The sequence below is a fragment of the Aspergillus aculeatinus genome (assembly GCF_003184765.1).
Source record: "Aspergillus aculeatinus CBS 121060 unplaced genomic scaffold BO66scaffold_87, whole genome shotgun sequence".
Taxonomy (NCBI): Eukaryota; Fungi; Ascomycota; class Eurotiomycetes; order Eurotiales; family Aspergillaceae; genus Aspergillus; species Aspergillus aculeatinus.
The window spans coordinates 59,431-83,909 of record NW_020291556.1 but is presented as its reverse complement, the minus strand read 5'-3'; the positions used below and the strand labels follow the sequence as shown (position 1 = coordinate 83,909).

Below are 24,479 nucleotides of genomic sequence, written 5' to 3'. Positions count from 1 at the left end.
CGAACTGGCATGCCGAATGCAAACAAATGCCATGGAGGAACGTGGTCACAACCGTGATAAGTGTGGCGTAGAAAGCAATATTAATCAAGACTCGAAATATCATCCGGGGCGCCGTTCCGTCCGAAACTTCGTTCCCGGTCCCAAACAAAAAGAGAAAAAGAGACGAAAGATATTATAGACCCCCTTGGCCCAAAGCGAATAAATCAGGTTTGAATACGTAGCAGTACATTGTGGCACTTTCTGACTGCCGCTGCCGGAGGTTGGAGACGCGCAGAAAGTTGAGAGAAGACAAAAGAGGAATTGCCGACGTGCGATCAAGGACGGTTCACGCTGGCGAAAGCATCTACTCGGAGCGGAACTTCTCCGCATTCTCGGCCTTGAGGCGGTCCCGTAGAAGAAGTAATGGCCGATTGGGGTCCAGGAGCCCCATCATCATCTTGCCCAGTTCATTGTGTTTGATGGGTTTGGTGACATAGTCGTTGAAGCCAGCACGTGCGGCATCCTCGATCTGATCGGTCATCGCGTTGGCCGAAAGGGCCATGATCGGGATTTGTGGGTAGTGGTTCTTTGATTCCCAAGCACGAATGTCACGGCACGTCTCGTAACCGTTCTTGATGGGCATTTGGATGTCGCACTGCAGGTCGTGTCAGCGAACTTGGAATCATTGAGTCCGCTTGCTGCGATGTCTTTCACTTACAATGATGAGAGAGTAGTATCCTGGTTCCTTGGAAAACACCATTTCTGTACACTCTTGTCCATTTGTGGCTGTCTCCGCCATGACCTTGATCTTGTCGAGGTATTTCATCATCACCTGAAACACGTTAGCATACAGGGTAACACACAGCGAATTCCACATGTGTTCACACTTACCATACGGTTCGTATCATCATCCTCAACAAGTAGCACTCGGTAACCCTTGTTGCCGATGACCTCTTTCACCATCTTCGACATGGTCTTGAAATTGTTGTTGATTTCCCGGGCCATATCCTGGTTCCTGTCCTTGCTCAAATCGCGTCGATTGTCGGGATCAAATATAGAGGAAAAGGCAGACGGCTTCACCGGTTTCGGAACAGTGTATATACGTCTCCCGCTAGAGGCCAACTCCTTTATCCTAGCATTGATTTGTCGCTTCTGATACAGATCGGAGATGATGACAAGACTTGGTGCGGTCTCCAACTCACACTCGGAGACATAATGCATCATATCCAGAACGTCATCCACGTTGGGCAGGTTGAGGACCAAATGGGTAAGCTTCGTGACATCGCTGACCGAATCCCTCCAATCTTCCACGTCAGGGGTGGAAGTGATAGAGAAGGGGACTTCCAGAGGGACCACCTGCTCGATGTGTTGCTTGATAGCTTGGCGGGTATTGTCCAGAGGACAAAGAATAAGGATCGAGTAAGAGCTGGGTAAAGGCTGCGCGTCCGACCCGGTGTACTCCGTGGGCTTGGTCGAGGCAAATGATTCTTGCGAGGGTGAGGAGGAAGATTGCGCCGTTGGCTGCGAGATATCGCCGCTTGAGAGGGCCGACTTGGAGTTGTCAAGCCTTGCCAACGGATCCAGCGTGTAGGGGTCGGGGGTAGGAAGGGCCGAGGAGATCGAAGACCTCTCGGAGAAGTTGACCGAAGGAAAGCGTACAGGGGTCTCGTAGCTCGTCTGTGATTGGGTTAAAGAGGTCTCAAGAGTAGAGGAGAAATCGGCTGCGTCGGGTCCTCTGCTATCCATAGAGTCCTTCCTGAACAGCATCTTCTGCAGCGGATTCGGCTTGAGGTGCTCGAGGAAGACGTCAGAAGTGCTGGACGATTGACGGACAAGCCGCGGCTCGTCGGGAGTTGGCGGTGGAGGAGCGTCGACTTTAACATAGAACGAGAATTTGGCACCTTGCCCTTCCTTACTGGTGGGCGTCAACTTGCCGCCATGCATTTCGACAAGCTGTTTCGACAAAAATAGCCCGAGACCGCTACCCGCATGCTGCTGAGAGCCGTTCTGTCCCAGCTGACTGAACCTCTGCATCAATCGCTCTGCATCCCTGACGCTGAAACCTTTACCGGTATCCACAACGTCGAAATTCAACAACAACTCCGTGGAGTTGGGAGTAGCCGGGGCACCATCATAGATGGAGCAGCATATATGGATCTCACCCTGAGCAGTAAACTTGACTGCGTTGCCGACAAGGTTGATGAGGACCTGTCGTATACGGAACCTGTCTCCGATAACCATGGGTGGCACATTTGCGTCCATCAAATAGTTGATTTCAAGGCCCTTGTCGATCGCCCTAGACGAGACGGTGTCGATGACATCCTCAATCACAGACCGTACATGGAACCATGAGTTGACCATTGTCATTTTGCCGGCTTCCACTCTAGAAACGTCCAGAATGTTATCAACCAGCTCTCGAAGGTTGGTTGAGCTATTCTGGATAGTGTCGAGCATACGTCTCTGATCAGTGTCGAGCTGGGTGTCGAGAATGAAAGGGATGGTGCCAAGGATACCATTCAGCGGAGTGCGAATCTCGTGCGACATGTTGCTGAAAAACTTCGTCTTCGATTCCATCTGGTTATTGAGTTGCTGCATGGCTTTATTGAGTTCACGTTCGAGATTCTTGCGGTCATTGATGTCCGTGCATGTACCGTACCATGAAGCTTCTCCTTCTCCGCTTCCAAAACTGCTAGTCTCGACACAAACCAGACGAACAAGATGCCATCTGAAATCCCCGCCCCTGGAGCGAAGCCTTATTTCGGTAGAGTAAAAGACACGTCCATTTTCGTCCCTCTGCACCGAGGCAACTCCACGCCTCACAAGTTCTTCCAATGCAGGTGTAACGCCCTGGCCAAATTGACTGTCTTGTGAGACAGCCTGACGTATGGCTTCCGCTGCACTTTCGCCGGGTTCGGCTGTGCACTCGATTTTCCGCGGCTCAGAAAGGTAAAGGGAAAGAAGGCCACATTTCTCTAGATCATCGGTGTGGACGTGCTTGGCGAAGCCGAAGTTCAGCGCTTCCTCCAGCTTTTGACCGGTGTAGAGGTGCCATTGCTCATTGACGAAAATGAGGCCCCTATATTCTGTAGCCTCGAAGACAATCTGGGGAATGGAGTTGGAGAAGGCTCGATATTTGGCATCGGTCGCGAATTTCTCTTTCTCCTGCGCAGCTTTCAATTCGGCAATATGTTGCTCGTGTATGTCGAGAAACGATCCGATCCAGTAAAGCACCTCCCCGGTGGAAGATAGCAAAGGGTTTGCCCGGAAAATGAACCATCGATATGCCGACTCGTCATTAAAGCGTCTGACCCGGACCCGTTCCGTAAATTGTGACCCTGTACGTAATGCGTTTGCCCATTCCTGAGACATGTGCTCTCTTTCGCTGCTATGAATATTCTGCCAAACGTCTCGCAATCTCTGCTCTTGAGGCTGGCTCCTTCGGTAGGCATCAAATTTCGAGTTGGTCCATATTACTTCTCCGCTCTGGGGTTTCGCAAGGAAAAGATGTAATGGTACCGAGTTCAGCATGAGTTGCGCCACTGTATCAGAGAATGGACGGGGTAGTTCGCGTTGCAGCTGGGCGTAGAAGGAATTCGTTGAGGGATGGCGGGAGGCAGTCTGCGTTGGTGATATAACCTGAGATCCCTTCACATCCTGCAGAGGAGATACAACGCCTGGACTCTGGTCTTGCGGTGTGGCGTCTTCCTCGGCAGACTTGCTTACGAGTCTCCCGGGTGACGTGGGGGTTGATGATGCCATGTGCTGTCTCATCTTAGTCAACCTGTTCCGATGCTGAGTGATGGCGTCCCGAAAACTTTTCGACTGGTGCACGTTGAAGTAGCCATCGGGATTATCGGTCCCTGTCTTAGGTACCACCCCAGGTGATTCGCAGAAATTGCTGCCTCCTGACGCAACAAGACCTAGATCGACCCCAGGTGTTCCAAGATTAGATAGCGATGGGCTGAGCTTGGTAGAACTTGACCTTTCTTCTGGGCTTGAGATACTAGCTCGAGCTGACAAAGAGCCATCGTCCGCTATCGTATAGCTCACATGACCACTGAGACCTGCGACCAATTCCAGCTCGCTGCTTTCATCAGAAAAGGTTCCGCCGAGTCCCAGGAGCTGGCCATAGCGGGGAGCCTCAAGCCGCGAAGTGACTTGACGCTCAAGCTGGCTGTAGTGTTGCGCGAGACAGAACGAAGTGGTGAGGTGAGGCATAAGATACGATAACGATCTTCTCAAGTTCGTGGGGTAAGGGATGATGGGAGACAATATGGAGATCACGGCGACCGGGAATCGTAGGGTGGATGGCGAAGGATCCTTGGCGCGACCGACATGCAATAGAGGAATGTGAACCACCGACTTGGCCAGGTCAACGCCAATGGCTTCCAGTGGCCCCAAATTAGAATAATCGTGAGGGGGAGGATTCTTTGCGAATGCGCTTTCATCAACAGCGTGACTGACAAAGAATGGATTCTGCTCCGCATGAGAGCGAGGTGCGGGCGATGGAGCCGGGGACTGAGACCAAGGAGACGGTGGCACCTGTTCATACTCATCAAACAATTCCATAGACGGGGTCACCCTAGTCTTGAACAGACCAGGATTGGGTCCTGCTCGCGTTCGAGCTGTAGATGGTTGATTGGAGGAATTTGGTTCAACAGTTGGGGTAGCCTGAGGTTTGTCTTCTGGGGTTTCGAGAGGATCTCCTTGGCCTGGACGATCAGCCGGCCCCTCTGAATATTCTCTTGTCAGAACAACAGGATCGGTGCGCCCGAAGAGCTTCACCACCCCAGTTCTCTTGATTAGCGGGTCGGATTCGACTTCCAGCGGTCGGGGCACGGGGAAAACTGCTTGGCGATAGTTTGGCAGTCCAAACGATGACACCGGTTCGTTGGTTGGAGTTTCAATCCCAGGATCTGCTTGCTTGTTCTCTGTGTTCGGTAGACAATCGATACTTTCGTCTCGCTGAGATTCCGCATCGTGCCAGTCTGAGTGTTTCCGTTCCTTTCCAAAGCCAGCGAACGAGTGCCGTGCCAAAAGGGACGGTCGCTTCGGTGAATGAGCAGCTCTTGACCCATTCAAAAGAGCTTCTGCGACGAGCCTTTTCTTCCTCCCTGTTCCTTCGCTGCTCTCCTTTGCGGGGTTATTGCCGCTCGAAGTGACCTCACTTGGTAGTCGATCCGTCCGCACGTCTTCCGTGTCGGTAGGTACCGCGTCTGGGTCGAAGACCGCTTTCTGGCCCCATGGAACATTCTCCAAATCTGTCGCGTCTCCCGGTACGGCCAGAGATGCTCTCTCTGCTCCGTAGTGCGTCTGCAAAATCTGGACTACGTTCGCCCACCATGCATCTAACCCGGGATCCGCATTCAACTGCAGAGTAAGCTCATACAGATTGGGACTCGGGTAGGCGGGGTCCTCAGGTACAGGCCTATAATGAGGGGGCAAGAATACACCTTGAGGATGTGTCGCAGCAGATTCTAGACCATCCGGGATATCGGAGGGCCCCATCCGGGCCTTCATCTTATCTGCCGGCAGGGTCAACTTGAAACCATTGTGATTGAATGCGGAGTCCCGTGCTGCTCTCGTTGGAAACTGCGACTCCATCCTCGGAAAAGGGTAAGAAGGAGTTGGTCCGGGGAGGTTGTCGGGAGAGGTGTTGGAATCCATGGCTCTGATTGTGCCGCCAGAACCAGTGGAGTCGGAGTATGATGCAGAAGGCAATGCTCCCGCCGTTGAGAGGGTTTTCGCAAACGAGACATTGAGGGGTCGCTTCCTGGTTGACTCTGTGGTGCTCTGTGGTGCGGGATCGGTTTGCGATGCAGAGATCTCTCGAACAGCCGAGGAGGGTTGGTTTTGAGATTGTTGCATTTGTTGATAGACCAGTAATTCTTCCATCTGCCTCCGGAGTTCCTTGAGGGTCTGCAGACTGCGCCCTTGATCTTCCTGGGTTCCTTTTCCCGCTTCAGGACTTTCTTTTTTCGGAGGCGACGGAATGTGGCATGCGGTCGCAGTCTGTTCGTGCGATATAGAGGAAGAGTGAGAGTTAGCATTCCACGTACTTTTCTCCAACGGCGCATCTCCATCAATTGTAAAGTGAACATCATGGACAGAAATAGAATTGGTTGACTGCAGGGAAGGTCGACAATGGGACTGGGGCGCGGCGACAGGCGAAGGGGCCTCGGCCGGCGATGGAAGCGGAGGTGTCTTCATGCTGTTAACTTCGCCCATCCTAATTTCTCCCTCCACCGCCGGTCACAAATCAATTCTCCTGGGCGAATCCAACTCCACAGGAGCCAACTGAGGCACTCATCTCTCGGACAAAACGGTCCGCAATCAGAAATCGTGGAGGAGGCGAGAGGAGATTGGAGAGGGAGCAGTTGGTGAAAATAGTGAAAATATGCAGAAGACGCGAAAATCGAACGAGCAATCGAAGCGAGGATCCGAACGGTCGGAAGACAAAAAGAGAGTATTGGATGCTATTGGAGCGGGATGGTGTATGTAGCGCACACGGTGAAGAATCCGACGAGCGAAAAGAAAAGGGGTGGTGTGGATTGGCTCGAAATTCAAGGCAGTCGAAGGGGGTTGGGGGGGGGGGGGGGGGGCGCTTGATTCTGCGACCAGAAAAAACGTCCGGGATGCGTTTTCTTGGAGCCGAGATATGGGGCGTAGGCAAGAGGAGAAAGGAATATACAAGGGGAAAAAAAGGAAAAAAAGAGACACGAAGGGGAGGAGGAAATGGAAAATGGCAGACGAACGATTTTTTTTCCGAAAATGGGCCGTTAGAAGGAAGGTGACTAAAGCGGTGTATATCGGATGGTGGTTATGGGGGGGGGGGGGGGGGGGGGGCAAGAAGTGGGTGTTGTTGGTGGTGGTCGTGATGTGTGGGTGGGTATGGATAGAATGAGATGAGATGAATTGGGATAGGACAAATGGAATGGATGGGGTTTAGGACTCGCAGTAGTGGTAGTGATAGTAGCAGTAGGAGCAATAGTAGTAGCAATGCCAGCACTACCAGTGATAGGGTGTTGGGTTTAGGTGGTGGAAGGAGATTAGGAGGAAGGCTCAAATTGATCTGACCTTGCCTAGTTGTAAAAGCAGAATGAAGCACTGGCAGCAGGTTCTACTGCTATGCTAAAATGCTAGTACAATAATGAGAAATAATGTATTGACCCAGCCAGCAAGAGATCGTCGATTTGTGCTGGCAAAGTTCAAGATGTGGAAATGGTCCGTCGCCCCGGGGGGGGGAAAGGAAAGTGGAAAGTTCCAAGCTATGACGTAGTTAAGGCAAGCCCTGGGCTGGGCTGGGCTGGATGAATGGGGGGAGAGGGGAGAGAGGAGAAGGAGAAGAGGAAAAAAGGGAACAAGAGCGAAAGTAAGGGAAATACCCCGAGGGCTGTCTTCGGCCTTTGTCTACTATTAATCTTCTCCAGTCAAAAGACGTCTCCCAGATGAAGTTTGTCTTTGGGGCTGAATGAATGATAATTCAGTAGAGGTAACAGCTGATTGATTGTCTGGTCTCAATGACTGGCAAACAATCCCGTCAAGCCGCCGCAAATAGCCAAGTGTGGGAGAGACAGGAGAGAAAAGAACAAACTGCGGAATTGAAGACAGATCGGGAGGGAAGTGGGATAGTCCGTTACGGGGAGAGCGAAAGCAACTTACAAGGAAATCAGTCACAAGAGAGCAAGAGAAAGGATGGGCAAATCAAGTAACCAAGTACTCTACTGTGGTAGTCCGTCTACTGCCTTGCCTAGTCTCAGCAGCGGGCAAAAAGGTCAAGAATCCAAGAATGAAGGAAAAGACCTGTCTGGACTTGCAAGGTCTTGCGTTGACTAAAACAGATTTCAAAGTCCCACTAAGCAATGAACAAGGTTCTTGGTATATTATCTGCAATACATTATGCATTGTGGTATATGGTAAGTAGAGCAGCAGCAGCAGCAGCAGCACGAGTGTACAGTACTAATATTAATAACCTCAGGAACCTTACCCCTCTAAATGATGCCACGTTCAAATTAGTCGCAGGAACGACAAATGCTGGATGACATTGACATACCTGAAAGTAGACTAGTGTAAGGGCAGCCCCCGTCTTGAGTTTGCATCAAGTAAGCAAGCCCTCTCCGCCCATGCCGCCACCATCATCATCATTACTACTAAGTATCATCCTCTGTAGTACAGAGTAACTAAGTTAAGTACAGTACTCTTATTAATAGACCACTGCTTGCTTAACTATCCTCCGGTAACCTAATCGTTCTGCATTCCACCTTTCATCGCGAAGGGGTTCAATGATTCCAACTGTGGCGCCCTGAATACGGTGGAGCATCGCAGTAGCTGCTCGCTCATGGCTGCATCATCGAGCCGCGACAGATGCCTGCCCGTCCTCTGCACTGTACCCTCCTTGGTCACGAGCCACTTGCCGCGATGCCTAAGGCTGAAAACTCCTCCACTTTCTCCCCTCAGCTCTCTTTCCCGGATACTGGGTCCGTCAACTGTGTAGCAAGCAAATGGGACGTCTTACAGCTGCGAATAGTGGACGAAGAACAGAAACCAGAACGAAATGGATAGGTCGATTTTTCGTCATACTGCTTTCGTACTAACTTGGTAGGCTTTGCCGCTTATGTTCTAGCTATGTGAAATGACCCTTTTAGGTGATCCCCGAGATCCTCAACAATGGTTCGTGAGGCACGCGATCTGCGCAATAACCACTAACAGACCATGTGTTCGCTTCACTTCTAGACCTTCTGAAGGTAGCGACTGGATTCTTGCTTGCATCAATGATGGCATTTCTCCTAATCTGTCTAGCCGAGTTTTGGTTAATAGACTGGGTCCTCCGCAATAATAAATATGCCCAGTGTCCCTCGCGACATTTTATATATCGTCGTCCTCCTGACACTGCGTTGATGACTCCGAGAACGACTTGCTTAAGGTACACTAATACTAATCTTGTGAGCTGTGGATTCTTGATTTCTGCATGTGAGCTTTTACGCCCACTAGGATGTAGCTCAAATCGTGCACTAGAAGAGGGCTGCTTTAAACACCTTAAAAAAATCCCGAGCGAACCCGGGCAGACCCGGGGTTTAGAACTAGGATGATGATCGCAGAACAGAGTCTCGCTCGCTCGCGATGGTTGCTGAGGCGAAGCGATGACGGCATGGAACCGTCAGTGTTCGGTGTTGCCGCGTGGGTTGGCAGTCTCCCAAGCATTTGGTACCATGGGAGTCAGCCAGGCTAGCTTACTTTATCTCCTGCTCAGACACTCAGCTTCAGGGAAGCTATAAGTAGCTAACTGCAGCGGAAGAGTCCATCCACGTATCACCTTCGGTAGTTCGTCTGCAGCTGTACTGTACCTAACACTCCGTACCGTGCAGCGGACCCCATTTCTTGCTGCCGGCGCTGCAGTGCTTACTTGTTTGACTAGTGTAAGCGCAGGAACCTGACGATCTTAAAAGCGATGGTATGACGAAGCCGTGTTCCACGTCGGCGATGGAACACGTGGGAGGGTAGACACACTCTAGTACTAAGAACTCGCTCACACCTCGAACATACGGTACATTGAAACCTGTTGTCGTAGCCCTTGTCCAAGGGAATTGATGCGAGATCTATTTGACACAAGCGATCGGGAGTTCATGACAATGTGCCGGTGGGTGACATCTTCGCATGCTACCGAGTACTAACTAGTCTAGTTAAACTCAGATTAAGACTGACTGACTTTCAGTCAGGCCCCAGAGCCCTGTTGAGCCCTGTTCCTCGAATCATAATTCCGAGTGATATTCAGGAGTATGGCCTTTAGTGAACAAAGTGCTAGTGTAGTCTTTCATGCGCCCACCAGTGCCATTGATCGTCCCCGTACTTTGGCTGATTCTTGGCAGCCAACTTCTGAATGCATGATTTATGCATTGCACTGTACCACAAAAGGCCACAATGTGACAGGCCTGAATAACTAGGGAAGATAGGAGAAAAAAATTTTTTAAAAAAAAGGCAAATTACAGTCTACCAGAGTAGGAAAGTTGAACAAGTGGCGGGGTAGAGAGGGCTGATGGTGATGAGTGGCATGTTGCCAGTCGGCCGTTTGCTGCCTGCCATCCATCCATCACGTTGTGCCCTGAAAACGAGTGAGACAAATCGACGGCTGATCGGCCGCCCACTTTTTTTCTACTTCAATTTCCCTCGTGATGCCCAACGGCAGCTGACTCAGCCCAGAGCGAAAACGAACCCTCTCCCAATGAGGAAATCCTGCAGCCTCAGGCATTAATACCCACACCGTCCCCCTCAAACCAAAGTTTCAAAGTTTCGAAGTTCCTGCCTCGCCTCGAAAAAGAACTGGAGTCTTATCAAAGTGGTTTGTTCACTTACACAACCCATCATCCTTGGCCAAGGGGTAGCTCGTGTTGTTGAGGTAAGCCCACCATCCAAAAAACTACATTCAATCTAAACGAAGGAGATACCCCCCGCCAAAAAGCAGAGTGCGCACAACTGTGCGGTCTCGACTGGAGCCGTTGACCTTTACCTAATCTAGTCCCAAGGAGCGGCAACACTCGCTCACTCGCTCACTTTCGCTCCCTCGTTCTCCCTCCCTCCTCTCTCTCTCCACCGTCCTTGGCGACGATTATTGTTCAAACCGTTCTCGTTCTTATGAATCTTCTCTCGGACCACTCCGACCACCCCTTCTTCCGAGTACGAGTGCGTCTACACACGACAGGCGATTCATCTATGGCCGTCAATTGAGGGGTGACATTCTGTCTGACACAATTGTTTATTGTTGGTTGCGATGGACGATAGCCATATCTTGGGGGATGATTTGCCGCTCCCCCCGGCGCGGCTCTTTGAGAGGTTGGCACAGCTACCTGGATACACCTGGGATCAGTCTGTTGAGCCGTTCCACTCTACCTACAATCACTGGCATGTCTTCGGCCTTCGTCATGCCGTTGAATCTGATGTTTCCACCCCCGCCGCAACCTCCTCGGGCCCCTCCAGTCTGGCTCGCAATTCCCCGCGCACCGAATCCCGTCCCCCGTTTCGCCATCATTGGAGGAGCAGCTTAAGCGAGTCCAGCAGCGAATTATCGTTGTCTCGTATCGATCATGAGCCGATATGGATCCCGGTCGTCGCCCGTGTTTCGTCCCACGTTGTCAGACTCGAGCGCGAATTTCATATGCTACGGTCGATTGTGCAAACTTCGGACCCAGATTGCAACCACACAATACGGCCGATTGATCTGATACGACTGCCGCCAGACCCCGGGGATTCGGGCACTCTGCTCGTAGCTCTTTTCGAGTCGCCCGGTCCGAACATGCTGCGGGAGATGGTCGCTTTTGGACCCGCTTGGTTTGCAGTTGGCGGCAGGACCGACAGCAACGAGCCGACACCCGGAGAGCAGGTATCTCTTTCGGTATTTCTAGACTTTGCAATTGGGGCATGTGATTGTTTGGAACTTCTGCATTACGGCCTCAAAACCGTCCATGGCGAAATTCGGGGAGATGCCTTCCACTTCAACCGGGAGGCCCGTTCGGTGAAGCTGACCAACACTGGCAATGGCGCTCGGTCATTCGACAATATCTTGAGCGAGGGCTGGTCGTCGCTTTCGAGGGAATTAGGCGTCAAGAACAAGCTGCAATTCATCGCACCAGAGCAGACGGGGAGAATGCCAACAGAACCGGACAGCCGGACAGATATCTATGCGCTTGGCGTGCTCTTCTGGACTATGCTGGTGGGCAAACCGGCTTTCACCGGCAGCGATCCCGTCGAAGTTGTGCAGAACGTTCTCGGAAAGAAGTTAGTCCCCGTTTCAGCGAAGAGGATGGATGTTCCGGATGCCGTATCAGCTGTCATTCAAAAGATGACGCAGAAGGCTGTCAATGAACGTTACCATACGATTTCTTCCGTTAAGCGAGACCTAGCGCAGATTTCCCAGTTACTTGGAGATGGTGATAGCGAGGCCTTGAAGGACTTCCAGATTGCACAGCGGGATGTCTCGTCTTTCTTCACTCTTCCGTCTCGCATGTTTGGACGACGTGAAGAATACGACAAGATTATTAGTGTTGTGGAAAAGGTTCACAGGCGCCAACAATCTGCCTATGCGAGAGCTGGCGCGCAAGCTTCTAGTGGAGTGGGTTCGAACTCGTCCGTGTCCGACGGCCGAGTTGACAGCTTTGAGATCGCGTCGGGCTCAAGCGACTCGGGTTCATTCCATCTAGCTTCCAAAACTACTAATGGCGGCCCTCTAGGTCGGGTCTCTACGCATGAGTCTCTGCATAGCACGGAGTCTTCCCTTTCAACTCCGAAGCCGGGAAATGCCTCTGGCAAGCTCAAGAGTCCGGTGGAATCACGCGCATCCTGGGATATTGCGGACCGAGATAGCCACCCTTCGATGGGCACAAGCACGCAAAGTCATGGAGAGTCGATCACTTCTGTCACTAGACCTAAAGCTGCCAACAAAGCACGTCGGATCGGAAAATGTGAGATTATCGCCATTAGCGGCGCGGCTGGTATCGGCAAAACCGATCTTGTAAACCGAGTTCAACCGACGATACGTAAACTTGGGTACATTGGCATAGCTCGTCTGGACCGAGCCAGGCGAGTTCCCTTTGAGCCTTTTGCGAAGATCTTGGCTAGCCTTCTCCGTCAAATATTCTCGGAACGTGATGTGACCACCGACTATCACAACAATGTCCGCACGGCGCTCCGACCCATGTGGCCGACCTTGCATCGAGTCCTTGAGCTTCCGGAACAGCTCATGTCATCTGGTAAGAAAGATAAGCAGATCTCACCTAGGCTTTCTGCAGCGCAGCATATATTCAAAGATGTCTCGACCAAAGGAGAACCGTCCAAGCGCGTAGCGATGCCTCGTCTTGACGACGGGCAAAGCTCGGTCGACTTTTTTCTGTCTAATGCAGCACTGAAGAACATGCGATTGATGGAGACATTTTTGGAGATTCTGAAAACCCTATCGCAGTACAGGGTGATTTGTGCATGTGTGGATGACCTGCAATATGCTGATGACGAAACCCTGGAATTGATTATGAACATTGTGAAAGCCAAGCTACCTTGTGTGCTTATTCTCACGAGCCGACAGTCGGAACTCGAGTCAGATGCCATCAAGTCGCTTTTCGAAGCCGAAAATCCTAATGTGACACGAATTGTGCTGAAGCCCCTCGGAGAAGAAGAGATTATGCAAGTTGTAGCGGCCACGATGCACCAAGCTCCAAACCCAACATTAACGCCACTCGCAGCCGTGATCCAAGAGAAGAGCATGGGTAACCCGTTCTTTGTGCGAATGATGTTGGAGACTTGCTATAGCAAGAATTGCATCTGGTATTCCTGGAAAAACTCTACCTGGGAGTTTGACTTGGATCGTATTTTCACCGAATTCGTGGCACCTAGGTATGGAGAGGGTCTGGGACTTGGTTTTATTGCTCGGCGTCTTCAAGAAAACCCTACAGCGGCAAGGTCCATCATGGTCTGGGGAGCGTTGTTGGGAAGCCCCTTTGCCTTCTCGTTGGTCCAAAAGCTTCTTACAAGCGAGTTTCTATTCTCGAGCGATGACGACGAAGCTGTTGATTTGACATGCCCTCAGAATGCGAACCTGATTCGACAGTCCGAGGCCGACATTGTCGTTGGGCTGCAGTATCTTGTCCAAGCAAACCTTATAATTCCCGGGAAAACGGACGATGAATTCAGGTATGTTCCCCGAATAACTTAATCTTACCCCCACTTGATCGTTCCACTGACTCGGGCCGCATAAGGTTTGTAAATGATCGGTTCTCACAAGCCGCATTGTCATTGACTGAGGGTCGAAACGTTGAGAAAATGCATTTCATCATATCTCAAGCCATGATGAAATACTATCATGACGGACGCAGTCGATATGCCTTGGCACGGCATGTGGCTCTCGCGTCGCGAATCATCAAGTCTCGTGTTGTCGAAAGACTGGAATACAGAAAGATTCTTTGGGATGCAGCTCAGACTGCAGCTCAGTCAGGCGCTCGACCGACTGCGCTCTGGTACTTCCGCCATTGTATCGCATTCCTCCAGGACGACCCTTGGAATGATAATAACACGGATGTTTACTACCATGAGACCTTGCGTCTGCACATTGCCACTGCCGAGATGTCATGGTCTCAAGGACATAATACAGAAGCCCTGGATCTTCTGGACAAGGTGTTCGAGCATGGAAAAAGTGCCGTTTGCAAGTCAAGGGCTTGGATTGTGAAGGCAAAAATCTACGCTCAAATGGGAAACCACCTCCGCTCCATGGATTCGCTTCTGACATGTCTTGATGAGTTGGGGGTCCATCTTCGGGAGCCAACCACATACGAACAATGCGATACTGCATACAAAAGTCTTAGCGAATATCTCGGCAAGATGGACTTGGATGTCATTGTTCGGAAACCTATCAGCAAAGATATCAACATGATAACCATCGGAGCAGTGATGGCTGAGGCGATGTCCGTCACCTACTGGGATGATGGCTTGACGTTTTACCGAATGGCAATAGAGATGATAAATCTTCACCTGTTCAAAGGTGGCTTCGTGCAGATCTCAATAGGCTGCTCCCATCTTGCCATGATTTCCTTCAGTCGCTTCCGTGATCTGGACCTTGCTGTTAAACTCAGTGACCATGCGCTCAGTCTCCTTGAGCGCTGCCCTGAGCCATGGACCCAGGGTCGGGGCCTGATCGTTCATAATCTTTATGTTGCTCACTTGCGGGTGCCGTTGTCATCTACGCTTCCTGTTCTTGAAACCTCGGTGGAGACTTCGTTCTCAATGGGTGACCCCTACATCACTTTGATCAGTCTCTCCTCGATGGCAATGACGCGGCTGTTCTTGGGCCACGATATGGCTCAGGTTGAGGCTTTCTGTAATGAAAGCCCCGAGGATATACCTGACTGGGTAAATGATACTCGTGGGGGTGCCACTCTCCTCGCAGTACGGTAAGACTCCCTTCAAGCCGAACACTTCCACATCGGGAAGAGTGAAGACGTACAAGAACTAATTTCCTTAACCATGTAGACAAGTTGCGCGTGCGCTGCAAGGGAAGACATCCTGCCGGTTCGCTGACACTGTCATGTCTGACGAGCATCACCATACCAATGAATATATCGCTTTCCTGGATAATAACGCTAGCAATGCTGATCGCCCGCGGGACATTTACTGGGGTTTAGCAATGATTCCTTTGTTCGCTTACGGCCACCATACCCGAGCTATAGAGGTTGGCATGCAGATGATGAATACGATGCCTAGGTTGTGGTCTGCTCGTGTCTCTTATGTCGTCTATTTCTACCTTGCGCTCTCCCTTCTGACGCTTCACAACGACTACCCTGCACGTGGGTATCTTGATGGAGGGTTGAAGACGGTGCTGAAGTACAAAGCAGAGGTGGATTTCGCACGGAGCGCTTGCGATGCGAACTATGGCATGTGGTCACTGATTCTGGAGGCTTTGATTTGCGAAGTCCGAAACGACCACACCTCGGCCATTCAGGCTTTTGAGGCTGCTATTGACCACTGCCAGATCCATGGATGGCCGTTGGAGGAAGCCCTTGCCCTTGAGCTGCACGGTGAATTCCTGATCCGACGTGGTGCAAAGAGAGCGGCACGCTCAGTGATGCAGGATGCGATCGCCGCCTGGGCAGCAGTCAGCGCTGTGGGTAAAGCAGCCCAACTGACCGAAAAGCACGAGTGGCTACTGAAAACCGCGACATCTTCGAGAAATGTTGACGTCGGGTGCCAGACTGTTGACTCACTCCTTGGAATCAACCGCAATTCAGGACAGGAACATATTGGTGTGAACCCGAATATGGAAGAAGATGATCGGAAACAGCGCTGGTTAGAACAGAACGGCGTCACGACTGGTGAGCGGTCATTGGACATCTCGGGTGTTGGTCTCGGTAAGCTTGAACTACCTGTCCCGAATTTCTTTATTCCCCCCTATTGGTTTTTGAGTCTGACAGCAAGCAGATATAATTGATCTCTCGAGTATTCTCGAGTCGAGCCAAGTGATGTCGTCTGAGCTCCAGATCGACAAACTCTTGACAAAAATGATCGAAATTGTCCTAGAATCGTGCAACGGTTCGGACTCCGCTCTGATTGCGACCAACTTCGATAACAATTTCACCGTAGCTGCAACTGGCGACATGGAAAAGGGCCAAAAGTCTTATGTCGACGGTCTTCCATTCTCGTCAATTGAGGACAAGATGGCCCATCAGATCTCCCACTATGTCATGCGTACCCGAGAGGAAGTTCTCGTCCACAACGTTCTTGAGGATGAACGATTCTCAAACGTTAGCGAAGCTTATCAGACAAGATATCCCATGGGAAGATCGGTCATTGCATTGCCAATCATGCAAGCCGAAAATCTTCTTGGTGTCATCCACATCGAAGGGAAACCAAACTCCTTCACCCAACGCAATGTGGTCGTGCTTCACTTGCTTTGCAATCAGATCGGCATCTCCTTGTCCAATGCATTACTCTTCCGTGAGGTTCGCAAAGTCAGTGCCACCAACGCATCGATGGTTGAAGCGCAAAAGCGCGCGCTAGCCCAAGCTCGAGAGGCGGAGCAGAAGGCCAAGGTGGCAGAAGCCGAAGCTAAGCACAATGTGAAACTCAAAGAAGATGCAGCCAAGGCTAAATCCATCTTCCTTGCGAATATCTCCCATGATTTGCGCACTCCGATGAATGGTGTGATCGGTCTCTCCGAGCTTCTCAAGGGTACTCGATTGGATAAAGAGCAAGATGAATACGTCGAGTCGATTCGTGTATGCGCCGATACTTTGCTGACCCTCATCAACGACATCCTCGACTTCTCGAAGCTTGAAGCAGGAAAGATGAAGATCTCCACTGTCCCCCTCAATATCCGAGAAACGATCTCGGAGGTAGTCCGCGCGCTTCGTTATACGCACCGCGACCGAGGCTTGGAGACCATCGAGGACTTGGACAAGGTCCCTCCAGAACTTGTCGTCCTTGGTGATCCTGTTCGGCTGCACCAGATCTTCATGAATCTGCTAAGCAACAGCTACAAATTTACGCCCAAAGGGTCTGTGACCGTGCGGGCCCGGGTGTCGCGAGAAGGCAAAGGGCGCATCCGTTTGGAGTGCTCGGTGTCGGACACCGGCATCGGTATCTCTGAGGAGCAGAAGTCGCGACTCTTCCGACCTTTCTCTCAGGCCGACAACTCGACCGCAAGATCATACGGAGGTAGTGGGCTAGGGTTGAGCATCTGCAAAGCGATCATCGAAGACGTCCTGGGAGGAGCGATCTGGCTCGATTCCACGTCCGGCGTCGGCACCACAGTCACATTCCATCTGTCCTTCAACAAAGTGAAGGATGCTTCTAGTAAAGGTCTACGTTCGAAGCTCCCCAGCCCCGACGGGGAGAAGGCGTCTTCCCCCAAGCCCACGGCTCGTGATCTGAGCATGGTCCCCCGCGATCAGATCCGGGTGTGCATTGCCGAAGACAATCCGATCAACCAGAAGATCGCCGTCAAGTTCGTGACCGGCCTCAATCTGCAGTGCGAAGCCTACAGCGACGGCCGCCAGGCGGTCGAGGCTCTCCGGGCCCGCTCCCGGGAAGGCAACCCCTTCCACGTGGTCCTCATGGACGTGCAGATGCCCACCCTGGATGGATACAACGCGACGCGCGAGATCCGCAAAGACCCGGACCCCAATGTCAACGAGGCCCTGGTCATCGCGATGACCGCCAGCGCCATCGAGGGCGACCGGGAGAAATGCATCGACGCCGGCATGAACAACTACCTCCCGAAGCCGGTCCGATCCACCATCCTGGCCGAGATGCTTGACCAGTACCTCGCCCCGGTCCCCGCCTACACGCGCACTCGCATGACGAATCGCGATCGCGGGAGCGTGAGTACCGACGCCGGCACGCCGCCACTCAGCAACAGCTCCTCGACGCCCCAGTCCCAATCCGCTAGTCCAGTTATCGCACTCACGCCCGAGGAGGAAAAACCACTTGCCAGCAACTGAACAGCAACAAGGCATTCGAAGGAAAAATTGCAACATTTTGCAGGAATTCTCGAAAGTCTCTTCTTTTCTTCTCCTGTTTCCCTTGCCACCCCCACTTGTTTGTATGTTTGAGATACCACATCTGTATAAATTGGAGTTCTTCCCCCCATCTTTTTTTCTCTCTCTCTTCTATTCCTTCATCTGTTTGTCTTCATTCGTTCCCCCCTTTTCTCTTATACAAAATGCTGTGATATATCCCCAGCTACAATCTGTCTGCGTTAGGGGTAAACTTTCCCATCCATTACATAGCTTCGTTTCTGGTTAGCGAATCTTCTGGTTTTCTGCTCCCAAGCTTTCTCTCCAGCCTCTTTTTGCTTTGACAACCACGATCGGCCACAATGGGGTATGGATATAAATAGACCCCGGTCTCCTTTCGTTCCTGTCCCCCACATTCCCTTCTAGGCGCGTGCTTCTCTACCTACCCTATGTTGGTTGATCTGTCGTCTACTGTGGTGTCCGCATAGGCCTATCCACCACAACAACTTGATGATTAAATGAAGGATATGATTAATGATACTCGAGATACTCACTCACTCAACCAGTAATATATATGCTATCAAGACCCGGCGAAGTTAGGTACTCAGATGCTACGCAATCGTAGTAATCCCTACAGAGCGTCGCGCCTCGCTTCTACGGTATATATGTTTTGCCAACATGATGGTATGCCTACCCAGCGTCATTGCGGGAACCTTTGGAAAAGGAACCTCCCCGAAACATAAGTCGAGCTGCTTTCTTTTGCCAGCAAGATGTGTTGATTTCCAAATTCTGTGTTACTTCTCGACTCGATGCCGAAATAGATCTTGGATTCGAGGATGGATCCATCTCCAGCAAAGCTAGTCGAATGTTGTGGCTTTACCTATCATCTTAATCGATCCATGGTTCGCTCATCGGCATGTGGAGCGGGGCGGGACAGTAGACGTCGATGGTTGCATGGATTCGTGGATTGTAGTGTTTGGCCATCGCGAAATCGAAGATTTTGATTTCGTTGTAGCATTTGTCTCTGATATTGTTTTCGAGGTCGGGCCTGGTTGCCAAGTGGGTGGCTGTCGACACAATATTGAATTGAGAGGGCGGAATGGGGCTGAAGTGGTTCTCTTCTGCGGATTGAAGACAAGCAGTCGATGCGGGGTGGAGGTGGTTGAACGGATTGTAGATGGCGCGAGCAAAAGAGGCTTCGTTGGAACTAATTTCCACACGATGGGAAAGCCGTAAGATACCTAACGACTAGTCTAGCGGCCAGATGGCCGCCGAACGCACCTGACGTCCCAAGCTAGTGATTGTTGAGAATGCACTGGGATGGCGTTGTTTCTGTCGGCCTGATTTGGATCCCGCACCGCGAATGCCAGATCTGATGCTTAGGTACAGTACTGTATGTCAGGCATGAGCATGGATGATCGCAGGGTGGAGCTGCATGCCTGGTTGAACTTGGTTTAGAACGAGCGCTTATCGTAGGACGGGCCCGGCCTCAACCCGTGGTCTCAACCCACTCGCTGTCTTCTGGAAAACGCCCACAAGGAAAGCAAGCTGGAAGGTGCCGATGAGCGACAGGGCTGGGTGATTAGCCGCCGGAATAATATGGAGACTGTATGGAGACTCTCCCATCGTCGCCACCAGAGTACGGCGAGCTCTATAGTCTCTATGGTACGAACAAAGCCTCCGGTAGTTGTTCGATTCCTCATCTGGCGGTGAGGAAAGCAAACGAGGGCCAGGCGAATGAAGGTACTTTCCCTTCCCCCCCCGATTAACCCCACCCACTCTGCATCAATACTCTAAAGAAGGATTAGCCATCCGCAGTGCATCCGTCGCCGTTGACTGACAGGAATGGAGAGTGTGTCTGCCCTCCACTCCGGAGTCGTCTTTTCGCCCATGGAGAAACTTAACACGGACCCTCACCTGCAGCCGATTGTTGGGCACTGCGGGGATAGTCGTCTCACATCCAAAGAAGCCATGACCCAGCATGCATCGGAGGTATTAGCAGCCTAGCCCAAGAGCCTTGGTGCAGCGCCGGCGAATCTCGAGCAGCAGTTTGGTGCATTAGCGTAGCGTTACCAGCATAGATCAGACAGACTTTGCGAGCCGCTGCTCGTGAAAACTCCGTAATTCCAGAATAAAGTAGTCGGATTTTCGCCTCGCTCGTCATTCTCTCATGGCCTACTCAGAAAATTTGGCCAGGCATGATCTGACTCAGTTCAGCAAAACTTGGCGACCCGAAAGGAGCTGTGTCGTGAGATAAATCGAAGCAAGCAGTGACCCAATCAAGCGATGTCAAATTTACACACGAATGATCGAAGTAGTTCATCGGAGGCACAATCATCACTTCATTGGGTTTCTGTGTGACCAATAATTCCGGTCGGGCTGCTGGACGACCAAGCACGAGAGACCCTCATCCAAGGTGCCGATAGCTGAGACATAATAGTTAGGGCCGCTCAGGCACAGTTGAAAAAAACCAGCGTGAGGAAAAAGACACGGCCGCAATTGCAAGGCAACAATCCAAGAGTCCGTGAGGCAGCAAGGTTGGAGACATAATGACAGTACGCGCATAAGATGCAGGAAGAATCGAATGCCACTGGTCATAGCGGCTTGTCGGTGGATGTCACCCTGAAGCCGGCGTCGATCGTGACTGGTGTATTTTCTCATCCAAGCCGGCGACCAGAAGAACAGGCTTTCCCTGCGTGTTTTAGCAGCTCCGATCTGCCTGTCAGCCAAGAGCCTGTATCGAGTGCGTATCCAGACCGTTTTCAATTCTTCTCGTTGGCTTTAGGTCTTTTGTACTTCTTTGGGCAGTATCATGAGGCCCTGATTCCGAGGTGTCGGCTTGCTGGACAGGGATGCCCTGAACCAAAATCTTGGGAGGATCGGAGGACTCCGAGACTCGTTCAAAACACTGAGTCGTGTATCTGCAAGCCAGTCGAGCCTCTTATCATCTGGACCCGTTTTGCACCGTACAACATATTGAGATTTCCACGTTGGCGGCGTCTATAGCGCTTGTTACCGTTGGAAGTTGGGAAGTTGATGATAGTTCACTCAATTGCTCGAGCTCAATTGAACGCATTCAGGCGCGGGATGCTGGGCCGCCGATAAGCGGACAACACACTCGCCTTGAATTCCACACCCCAGGTTGTTTTTGTTCTTTGCATGTCATATGCCTGGCGCATCAAGAAGATGAGAATTATCCCTGTCTGTTACACAGTCTCCCATTCGATTTCAGGGGCCAATTTCTGCCCTGCCGTGCCACTTGAGCGATCTTGGGTCGCCGCGCCGAGTTAGCAGAAGTCATTAGCCCGCCTTTGACATTTGAGAATGCAGACCCGGTCTTTTTGTGCTTCTAAGTAGCCGATTCTCCGTGCTTTTCTTGAATTGTTTTATGTGCCAGACCGCTCCTGTTCGTTCGTTCCGAACATATGCAGAGATGTCCAATGCTGATCCAAGATCCTCAATATTCGGTTTATTTCTATTGCCGCAAAGCTGTGACTTTCGTCAGCCCCCGCACCATATACTGCGCTTGCAACTTTTTGTGCCTTGCAGTCTTTGATTCAAGACGTCACCATTCATATGGCCGTTCACGGATAAAGTCTTTCAACAAAGCGGAAGTGGAAGAGACAAGCTTTCTTACCCTAACAAGTCTCCCAAGCCTCCCAAAGGGGATGACCTAGCAGCTCAAAGCCATCGGAACGTCATATCCTCGTTACGACAGATTCGATCGAGCTTCGAACAAATGAATCACGTCTTGAGTTTGATAATATATGGCTGTAATGACCGAAACAGCTCGAATGAATGTCGCAAATTGTGATAGCTCCGTAGGCACTCATTTCTCATTGCATTTTGCCGAATAGATCTTGTACCTCTGCTGCTGCAATCACTTTACCTCAGCCACCCAGCCTCCTGATATCGGTGGCGCATATTCACAAAGGACTAGCTTTGGAGAAGGGAGGTAATTTGCCGCACTCACAAACGGAAAAGAAGGCCTGCGGCATCTGACAGTCAAATGAGTCTAGATGAGAAGTTGAAGGTCTCACGTATTTTGTTTCTTGATCATGAACATACTGTGGCGCTCGAAAGGGGAGCAGTAGCTCCGCTGGAGATGAAAGTCGGAACACTGCAGGATCAGCTTCGCAGTGCTTCTCATTGTTGCTCTTATAGCTTTGTCGTATCAGCCAGACCATTGCAGCCCAAGGAGAGAAAGAGGAAAAAGGTCCGAGAGCCCCCAGGATGACCGATAGTCTCGCCACGGGACACCGGGGAAGGTCGCCCGGGTGGAGGAGGGATGCAGAGGGCTGGACCAGTCTCCGACCATTCAGCAATCTTTCTAGTTTTTCGTCTTTTCAGCCAGAGCGGGGTTCTTCCGGGAAAAGGAGCGAATTGGCGTTCAGAAACTGCAAGACGGGCGGAATTGGGGGGTTGGGATTGGCGACAAGTGGAGGGATGATGGTGGGTGAGAGGCAGGAGGGGGGTGGGAGAAAATGCCTCCCCGGACAATCCCAATGCCCAATGGCTCTATCTCGCCCATCCCCAAGCCCCCCCTTTCCCCTCATGGCCTTGCTAAGACTCATTTCCTTTGATCAGAGTTCATTCCGCCGGATGGAAGACTCTCCGCGGAGGGCTATATAAGCCCTCTCCTCGTCCTCCATTGTCCGGGCCAGTTCCTTCTTCCGTTTCTATCTCTCCAAGTCTCTCGTCTGCTTCCCTTAAACTCGTCGGAGTCATTCATCGACTCTCTTGTATCTGCCCTCTGACATACCAGCCCCTTGATAGGCATCAGTCGTTGAACCTTCTTTGCCATTGAACCCACTGTTCTATTCTCCTTCATCGGCTCCAAACCTCTTTTCACAATGGCGACACACCACTATCAGTCTCCCGCTCTCCCCATCAACGTCCCCTCTAAGGCTCCAGCTCAGGCTAGTCTTTATCCTGTCGGTCGAGTGTCGGGATCACCTCCTGATATCTCCGACGCCAGCACCACGGCAGGAAGCCGTACCTCCGCTGGATTCAGTTATGCATCCGGAAGCATTGGCGGCGATTATGACTCCAGCTCTGCCTCATACTCTGGAGTCGATGTTGTTGATGTTTTGAATGATCGCATGCAGGATATGTTTGACCCAACACCATTGGATAAGGGATTGGCGATGCAGGCGCAAGCGTGAGTGTCTAAACCCCGCCGCAGCGAACCCCGATTCGCTGCCCTTGAAACCCACAGAATTAGAAACAGGCAGCATAAATCTGGGATTCCGAAAATGAAGGGAAGCTAAAAATTTACCCCATCAGTTCCGGTCAGTTGAATGCGAAGCAGCGCGAGCTGATCGAGCTGCAAGCTCTTGCACAAAGGCGCCTAAAGGGCGTGCGCGCCAGTTTTGCCGATGGCATCAAAGTCGCTCGAGAAACCAAGCGGGATTTGGAATGGACCCAGAAACGCGTCAAGTAAGCTGCGAACTCATTCCCTGACATTTTTTCGTCTTGCTCCGTATGCGACTGTCGTCAACGGATTCCGCTCCGCTGGCCAGCTGCGCGGACGTCCGCCGCGCTCCGCCGTCAAGATGGTTCTTGGCAGCGTTCAGTGTCCTACTGGTCCCCTTGAAACATCTTCCGCGTGTAGTTTGCAGGCACGATCTACACCGATACTAGAGCTTCAGATGCTGACTAACGAAACAAGTGCTTTGAAGGCCAAAGCTGAACATGCTCATCCCGATGAGTATCGGCGTGCGGCCAAGAAATACACCTTCGACGATAACTGAGCGACAAAAAGGGATCGTGTTGGGAAGTGGCCGAGACGAATTTGCGAGGCAAACACTCCCGTCGAGACCACGAAAGCTGGCTTTCCGGTAAATTGGCTTCTATGGGTTTTGGATTTGGCGTGCTTGATTTCGGGATGGACTTTTTTGATTTGCGATACCGTTTAGCTGGGAGGGTTTCTGGGATAACCCCTGTCGTCGATGTTCCGTTGGCGGCGCAATGTAATATTGGGCCTGCTGGTCTTTGGTGGGAATTTTCATATTCGGCAATATATCTTCATTTTTCTTGCAGATTCGCGACTGGTTGCATTTCCGGGTAAAGGGGCGGGGGAGGTAAGAATGCGTGATCTATGGCTCCGAATAGACTGCGGATGCGCAAGAAGGTGCGGCCGCGACGTTTCAGATTGACATGGGGAAAATGAAAACTCCCCATCACATCACATCCTGTGACGACAAGCGCCAAGTCATGTGCCAGGTCCAGGTCACCTGGGGTCACGATACGGGCACGGTCCTCGGTGGTATGTGGTAGACGCATACCAGTGAAGCAGCAAGACTGACGCCAAGAATGCTATGAAGATATGGATAGATCGAGGACACGAACCTCATAGCCTTACCTTGGCAATTCCGCCCCAGTCATCCTGGATTCTGTGATGAGATGCGAGGAGCAGTGTGACCGGTCAGTTCCGCTGTGCCGACTCCGCCAGCGGACAGGAAACGCTCGGCCGCCCCCGCTCCACCCCCTGTTCTGAGATGATTTCCTTGC

At 51.5% G+C, this 24,479-nt stretch overlaps 3 protein-coding genes across 3 annotated transcripts; 2 read left to right on the top strand and 1 right to left on the bottom strand.

Annotated features, from left to right (window-relative positions):
* Window positions 1-343: 343 nt before the first annotated feature.
* pkhB (putative sensor histidine kinase/response regulator) lies at window positions 344-6,189 on the bottom strand (the record flags this gene model as incomplete). The annotated part of the gene is made up of 3 exons (XM_025644305.1): window positions 344-634; window positions 698-811; window positions 871-6,189. 3 exons carry the CDS (start codon window positions 6,187-6,189, stop codon window positions 344-346), a joined length of 5,724 nt encoding a protein of 1,907 aa, XP_025498008.1.
* Window positions 6,190-10,546: 4,357 nt separating this feature from the next.
* On the top strand, window positions 10,547-18,436 carry BO66DRAFT_246219 (putative sensor histidine kinase/response regulator). The gene is made up of 4 exons (XM_025642908.1): window positions 10,547-13,653; window positions 13,719-14,906; window positions 14,986-15,860; window positions 15,931-18,436. The coding sequence occupies exons 1-4, from the start codon at window positions 10,745-10,747 to the stop codon at window positions 17,949-17,951; spliced, it is 6,993 nt and encodes a 2,330-aa protein (XP_025498007.1). The 5' UTR covers window positions 10,547-10,744; the 3' UTR covers window positions 17,952-18,436.
* Window positions 18,437-22,468: 4,032 nt separating this feature from the next.
* Window positions 22,469-24,008, top strand: BO66DRAFT_361545 (KxDL motif-containing protein). The gene is made up of 3 exons (XM_025645043.1): window positions 22,469-23,127; window positions 23,253-23,405; window positions 23,638-24,008. Exons 1-3 carry the CDS (start codon window positions 22,820-22,822, stop codon window positions 23,717-23,719), a joined length of 543 nt encoding a protein of 180 aa, XP_025498006.1. The 5' UTR covers window positions 22,469-22,819; the 3' UTR covers window positions 23,720-24,008.
* Window positions 24,009-24,479: the final 471 nt, after the last annotated feature.

What these genes read in the sequence shown, in the direction of transcription:
- BO66DRAFT_246219 (XM_025642908.1), top strand. Translation starts at nt 10,745, where the DNA reads ATGGACGATAGCCATATCTTGGGGGATGATTTGCCGCTCCCCCCGGCG. An exon ending in GCCACTCTCCTCGCAGTACG is followed by an intron (nt 14,907 to 14,985) that starts GTAAGACTCCCT and finishes TTAACCATGTAG; the next exon opens with ACAAGTTGCGCGTGCGCTGC. An exon ending in CATCTCGGGTGTTGGTCTCG is followed by an intron (nt 15,861 to 15,930) that starts GTAAGCTTGAAC and finishes GACAGCAAGCAG; the next exon opens with ATATAATTGATCTCTCGAGT.
- BO66DRAFT_361545 (XM_025645043.1), top strand. Translation starts at nt 22,820, where the DNA reads ATGGCGACACACCACTATCAGTCTCCCGCTCTCCCCATCAACGTCCCC. An exon ending in TTGGCGATGCAGGCGCAAGC is followed by an intron (nt 23,128 to 23,252) that starts GTGAGTGTCTAA and finishes TTACCCCATCAG; the next exon opens with TTCCGGTCAGTTGAATGCGA. An exon ending in TGGACCCAGAAACGCGTCAA is followed by an intron (nt 23,406 to 23,637) that starts GTAAGCTGCGAA and finishes TAACGAAACAAG; the next exon opens with TGCTTTGAAGGCCAAAGCTG.